General features: G+C 34.0%; 1 protein-coding gene across 1 annotated transcript; it reads left to right on the forward strand.

Annotated features, from left to right (window-relative positions):
• On the forward strand, positions 465-4,414 carry LOC107624984 (myosin-binding protein 3-like). Its single transcript, XM_016327488.2, has 4 exons — positions 465-614; positions 1,211-2,487; positions 2,564-3,863; positions 4,192-4,414. Coding segments are annotated over exons 2-4 (2,400 nt in total). The 5' UTR covers positions 465-614; positions 1,211-1,388; the 3' UTR covers positions 4,193-4,414.

Genomic DNA, 6,974 nt, shown 5'->3' on the forward strand with positions numbered 1-6,974 from the left:
ACGAAGACAAAAAAGGATTTGCGTTATTGAAATAGACGTGTGTACACGTTGGTATAATAAAAATAATTTTTGTTGAGTTTTGGTCAATTTTATTAGATTTAATTGCCAAAAACACTTAAATGTATAACTGAACTATTTTTTTTATTTGACTATTTTAAGCGAATCATTTATGCTTCTATTTGATTATATATATTTATATGTCAATATAAAGTCACGAAGCGTGGTCAATGTGCATTTCTATGTATCATCAAACTTTATTTTGATTAGCCAAATTTGCCAAATATTATTATTTGTCTATATAGCATGTTGTAAGAGATAAATTATTGATTAGATATTTCATTATACAATTACTTATTTATCTCTTTTTCTTTCATTTGCTAACAAACAAATCAAATGCCGTTGTTTTCAACGGTTACTCGATCCACCGGCGCGGGACATGCATGTCACTCCGCGCCTTATTCTTCATCCCCGTATTTTCTATTTTTTATTAATTATTTATTTATTTTATTCTATTTTTTCCCAAACGAAAAAAGATATACATATTCTTTTCCATATATGATCAGAAATTGCCTCTATTCCTCATCTCCCTCCTTCTCCTGAAGTTGCAGAAACAGGTAAAACACTTTTCTCCGTTTTCAATTTCGTATATGATTTTTTATTTCATCCTGTTAATTTTTGTAATTATTTTGCATAGCAATCATAATCTTCGGTGCAGAATTTTCCCTCTTGAATTTATTTTTTTTGTTGTGTTTCACAATTATTTTATATATTTATGATGATAATTTAATTTTCGGTTGCTAGTTGATATAATGTGTGATGGTTGGGTTTGGTTTGAATTCGTTCAACCGTTTGTGCTTGTGGCTATTCCCCAATTATTAAATAGGTAATGATTAATCAGTTGGAAGAGGAAGAGTGCATTTCATTTTCATCATTTATTTTCTTTTAATTCAACCTGCATTTTTGTTCCTATTTATTTGTTTGTTTTGATTGTTGGTGTCATTATCTGAGGAGTTTTGGGGATTTTTGTTGTTGCTCAATTTAATTAATGTTATTGTTATTGTTGATTTGTTGTTGTGATTGTGCTGTCTGTGATTATGATCATGTCTGAAAAACTTGTTGATTGTTAAATGTTTGTGTCAATTTAATGCATTTATCTTAATTTGATTAACTTCTCATGATGGCCATTTTTTGCTTCTTTGTTTATATGTAGCCTTCTAGCCCTAGCTCCTTGAGATTTATGATAACATAGATTCATAAATTTTGGGTTGAGTTGGGTGGCTGTATCTGAGGAACGCATATCTTCTCTATGAATCTATTGGATTTGTAGAGAAATTCGTGCAGCGGAGTTGGCAGCAGTTAGTGGAAGCAGAACTTCATTCGGCAGAACAATGGGGGTGCATGGAGCAACCCTTCTTACATCTGCAGTTTGTGAGTGGTTCTTGATCTTTCTGCTGTTTTTCGAATCCGCGCTATCATATTTCCTTGCAAGGTTTGCAAGGTATTGCCATTTGCAATTCCCTTGTTTGCTATGCACTAGGCTGGATCGTTTCTTTGGTAAAGATAAGCAGGAGTTCTATCAGAACCTGTTTTGCGGCGACCACAGATCCGAACTAGCATCTCTGGCTTCATATCATGCTCATGGGAAGATTGCAGATGGAAAAAGAATGTGTGATGATTGTCTTCTGTCATGCACTACCAGCACTAAACCGAACATGAAATCTCACAAGTTGTTGGTTGGTAAATTGGGAATGGTTAATGGTGGTTCTAGTTCCCAAAGCCCGTCTCTATCCAAAGACTCGCTAAATGGCGCTAAGGGGCCGAGTACGTGTGCTGGCTGCTACAAGCTTTGCAAGTCAGAGCAAAATGCCCTGAGATCTATCCAACTGAAATCACCTAAGAGAACTTTTATTAAGCCACCATACATTCCTTTGCCACAAGTGCCAAGGCAAAGCCGTTCAAATCACCGGGATAATTCGAAGAAAACAAAGGGCCAATCTTCAGGATCAGAAGATAAGCGTTCTCATCGTCAACCATCTCGTATGGTGTACAATGAGCCGAAAATGTATTCTGATTCTGAGTCTGATTTTCCATTTTCTGATGATGATGTAGCTAGTGTATTACCTGGCAATACATCTCGATTTAAACCAGTAGTTCCCCCAAGACATGTTCTAAGAGGTTTGAATCTTCCAAATCCCAATATTAGTTCCCCCAAAGCCATGCCGTCACGTCCGGATTCATCTGAGGAACCTAAGATTAGCAAGCACCATGATGTCCCGGAAGAAATTAATTTGAAGCCAGAAAATCAATCTAGTTCCGAGCTGCCTGAGCTCATCTCACTAGACGATGTTCCATCATCACCTAACGCAGAGAAAATTCCTCGTAGAGAATCTGATGGTGTGAAAACAACTTCTCCTTCTCAGAATTCTCTTCCCACTTCCATATCCGAGCTTATGACTTTGGATGGCATTGGAGCATCACTAAATAAACGTAAACTTTTCTCCTTGTGTGTCTGTTTTTTCAATTGAAAATTTAATCTAACATTTGATTTCTTAAATGTTTCCAGCTGAAGATGTTACAAAATCAAGTGGTGTGGAGCTTGCAACCGAAGAGGATAGGAAAGACACAAAGAAGATTGATACAACACAAAAAGCATCTGTGGAAACTGATAAAGTGGTAAGTGATTCTTCTCCTTTAAGCCATAGTCAAGAGAACTCAAACAACATGAGTCAGTCTCCTGTCTCCACCAAAGAAAACGTCACAGCTGGTGGGTCTGATAACTCAGAGGTTTTAGCGAACCATGTCCAGTCCACCGAGAGACACGTTGAGGCCTCGGATTCAAATGAAGTTAAGCCACCTTCAAGTTCATCCTCGGTAGGATCTGATTTTGAATATCTGGATGGAAGCAAAGTTAATGAAATTGAAGGGGAGTCTATTATTGATCAATTGAAGCGACAAATTGAGTATGACAAAAAATGCTTGGAGGCCTTGCAAAAGGAACTGGAGGAAGAAAGAAATGCTTCTGCCATTGCCACAAATCAAACAATGAATATGATTACCAGGTTGCAGGAGGAGAAGGCAGCACTGCAAATGGAAGCTCTGCAATATCTAAGAATGATGGAAGAGCAAGCAGAATATGATAGAGATGAATTGGACAAAGTTAACGATCTACTGACGGAAAAGGAAAAAGAGCTACAAGATTTAGAAGCAGAGCTGGAATTTTATAGGGAGAACTGGCCAGAGGAGCCTATGGTCCAAATTTCTAATTTGAAGGTAGAAAATGTTGCAGAACAAAAAACTGCCACAGATATCACAAATGCTGTAACCACTTCCGGTTCAAAGCTGACCAAGGTATCCAAAATCCGTGATGAAGATCCCATTGGTGCAACCTCCTCACCTTTAGACTTTGAAGAGGAAAAGCAATGCATTTTGAATCGCTTGAAAAGCTTGCAAAATAGGCTTAAAGAACTTTATGGTAATGAGGTTTCCTCCGAAAAGATTGAAGGAAAAAAACTGGATCAACAAGGATCTTCTAATGGTGAAGAAGAAATTGATTCATCCATGCAGAAAAATGTTAATAATATGTCTAATGGAAATCATACCGATAAGGATGGCTCAGCTTCTTTAGATAGTGATGATTGTTCTCATAGTAATGGGAACAATCATTCCAGGAAAGAAGTCGAATTGGATGCTCTGGAAAATGAAATATCAGACCTTAGTGAAAGGTTGGAAGCAATCGAATTTAATCATAATCTTCTTGAGCATATATTTAATTCTCTTCGAAGCGGAGATGACGGAAAGCAATTTATTCAAGATTTAGCTATTCAATTGCGCGACATAAGGAAAATTGGGATTAGATCAAGATGGTAAGCATCTAAACAGAAATTTTTGTATGATACTTTGTCAAGCATTATCCATGTTCATCTCAACATGAATGATATGAAGTACAAACTGACTGAGATTCTTCTCAATTAGCTCTGATGTTAATATAGACTTTAAATTTTTTTTTAAACCTGCTGCATGATTTGGCATGAATATAATGATAGAATCTTCGTATAAATGGATTCAAATGATGATGCTTAATTTATAAGTAAAACTAGTGCCTTGTAATCTATAGCCTTAATTTTGATTGTATTGTTTGATATCCTAAATGTAATCAATTTCTTCATTTTTAACAATTTTTGCATATTGCAGATGTATGCTGGATAATCGTGGAGAATCAGCATAATAAATAAATAAGCTTTGTAGTCTATACCCATACAATGGGCAAAGATGATAGAACCAAAAAAGTATACTTTTCTCTTTGATTTGCCTGCATATTGCAGCACAGGCATTCTACACAGATTGTACAATAGGATTAGTAAACTTTGTCTTATCCTTCTTTAATTATGGGTGGTCTTTTTTTCTTTTTCCTTTTTTTTTTCTGGCCCTTTGTGTTGTTATGTACTTATGTTAACTTGGGTTAGAGTTTCGAGTTTAGTCCCGGTGTATTTTATAAGGTTCATGAGTAAGTTTTTGTGTCTTTATAAGTTATACGATGGAAAACAATTGTTACCTAACTCCTATGTTTCAACATTTTTAAAATTCACCAAATATTTATTGGTTATAGAGAAGTTATGTCCCCAATTCTGTAGTAACGCTGCTACTTTTCATGGGGTTGTTACCCTTGGAATATATTTGCGACATATAGTGTCTTGACAAGAGTAAGATCCGGCATGGTTAAAATTAAAGAAAAATGATAGATATTAATACTTTTTGTCTTATTTTTGTTTTACATTCGAACTAATACTAGTCAATTCTCTACTTTTTAATACTAAAAATGTTGGTCTTCTAGTGTTTCCTAAATTAAATAAGATTGTAGTACTTCATAAGAACTAAATACCTAAAAAAACAAGAGTAATATTCGAAGTTACAAGTTGAGATAATCTCTAACTAACTTCACATGTCAGAGAGTGCAACTTCTAACAGAACTAATAAAAAACTAACCTACCTCTATGATGATGTGCTTAACTAACTTAACTAACTCCTCTTAAATAATGGAGATGACCATAGTTTTTGTTGTTGGTTCTTGGTAAGAAAGATGCGTCATAACTCATAAGACAAGCACAATAATGGTTTGGGATATTTGCGGATCGGATTAGATATGGCCAAAAATCTCGATCCGATCCAATCCGCATTAAACTTATTGGATCTAATATCTGTAATTTTTTATGTTCAGGTTCAATCATATTCGATCCGCACATATATGGATTGGATCGAATTTGATATCAAATATATCCGCAAAATAAAAAAATATATTAAAAAGCTTATTTCTATAAGAAAAATTCTATTTTCACCAAAAACTCTTTTTTTTTTTACTTTTTTTAAACATGTTTATTCTTAAAATATTATTAAATATACTTTTTTAAATAATAAAAATAAAATAATATAACATATATGATAATTATTAGTTGAAATAAAACATAAAAAATATTTACTTATTTATTTTTTGCAAATATGCAGATACCTACCTGAAATCTGCAATCCAATTCTATTAGTGTGCGAATCGGATCTGATCCGATAGCTTTCCGATCTCAATATCCACAATTTTTCGAATCGAAATTGATTAAACACCACAGATATGCGAATCAGACACCCCTAAAAACACCTTCTCCAAGGTAGCAATGGCCATTATTAGAATATTATTGTTGTTAGGTTTTAGTTAGTAATTAGTAGTTGAAAGTTAGACTATATTTATGAAAGTAGTTGTACATTTTGCTATAAATAGCTAGCTAGTTCATTGTACGTAACAACACAGATAGATATACATAATAATTTTCTCATTTTCTCTTGATCTTAACATAGTTTCATAAGCATAGGTTCTTATGTTTTTTCTAATGGGTGTTTCTGCCATTAAACTCATGATTTCTTCCTTCCCAACAGTGTTTTCGCTCTTTTTCGATCCCTTTTCCGACTCCGTTTTGAATTGTTGATCACACCCTTTGATTCTTTACATTGCTCTAAGTTCAACGGACCAAACCTTGCCATCATCCTATTTCTAACACGCTGCCACGCGCCGCCTTCATTCTCCATACTGCCTCCATTGTTCATATTTTCCCAGCTAAGTTTTCCACTAATTTTGTGGTCCTTCTGTCATCTTCTTCAGTCACTGTTGAGTTCATCAGCATCTTCACGTCGTTTCGAGTTGAAAGACCGAACTCCCGTTGGAAACAACGTCTTTATGCACCCGCAGGCGCTCTCTATAGATCGTTGCCTACTCTCATTTCCTCAATATCTAGATCGTTTCTTAGCCGTCTGATCGGCCATTATATTTATTTTTAAGTTTTTATATAAATAAAAATACATATTATTCTTAAGTAGATGTATTTTTTAGGTATAGTTTATCTCTTACAATATTATGGTATATCTTTTTTTATAAAGTGAATATAAAGATACTTACAAAAAATTCCAACATTCAAGACGACATATGTGAATTTCGTGTGACATTTTTTTAGATTAAAAAAAAACGTACCTCCTTTTCTTCTTATGAAATTCCTTTATAGAAAAATGAAACTAATTCGTTGTACCATTGTATGATCAGTTAACAATATTTTATTAATTGCAGTAATCATCGACTTATAATGTTAGAAAGAATTTATTTAGAATCTCACCTTATTATTGTTTTTGATACTACAAAAAAGCATTAATTTGCGGATTTTTTTTTATTTTGCGAGAGTTTTTAACCCTTGTAAATTGCGTAACGGTGGTTTTATAAACTGATGGAGTTAGTGTCCATTTAAATTGCGGGATTTTTTGTCCTTTGTAATTTGTGGCGATTTTCAGTATATTGCATTGATTTTCAAAGGCATGCATCTACTTACACTATTTTATGGCGGTCTTGATTGAGGTTGTGGGAGATTTTTCAACTCCTACAAACTACTTAAACTAATTTTTTTTTTTATTTGTAGGAGTTATAAACCGTCTCAATTTAAAAACTA

The sequence above is a fragment of the Arachis ipaensis genome, chromosome B02, assembly GCF_000816755.2.
Source record: "Arachis ipaensis cultivar K30076 chromosome B02, Araip1.1, whole genome shotgun sequence".
Classification (NCBI taxonomy): domain Eukaryota; kingdom Viridiplantae; phylum Streptophyta; class Magnoliopsida; order Fabales; family Fabaceae; genus Arachis; species Arachis ipaensis.

What these genes read in the sequence shown, in the direction of transcription:
- LOC107624984 (XM_016327488.2), top strand. Translation starts at nt 1,389, where the DNA reads ATGGGGGTGCATGGAGCAACCCTTCTTACATCTGCAGTTTGTGAGTGG. An exon ending in TGGAGCATCACTAAATAAAC is followed by an intron (nt 2,488 to 2,563) that starts GTAAACTTTTCT and finishes AAATGTTTCCAG; the next exon opens with CTGAAGATGTTACAAAATCA.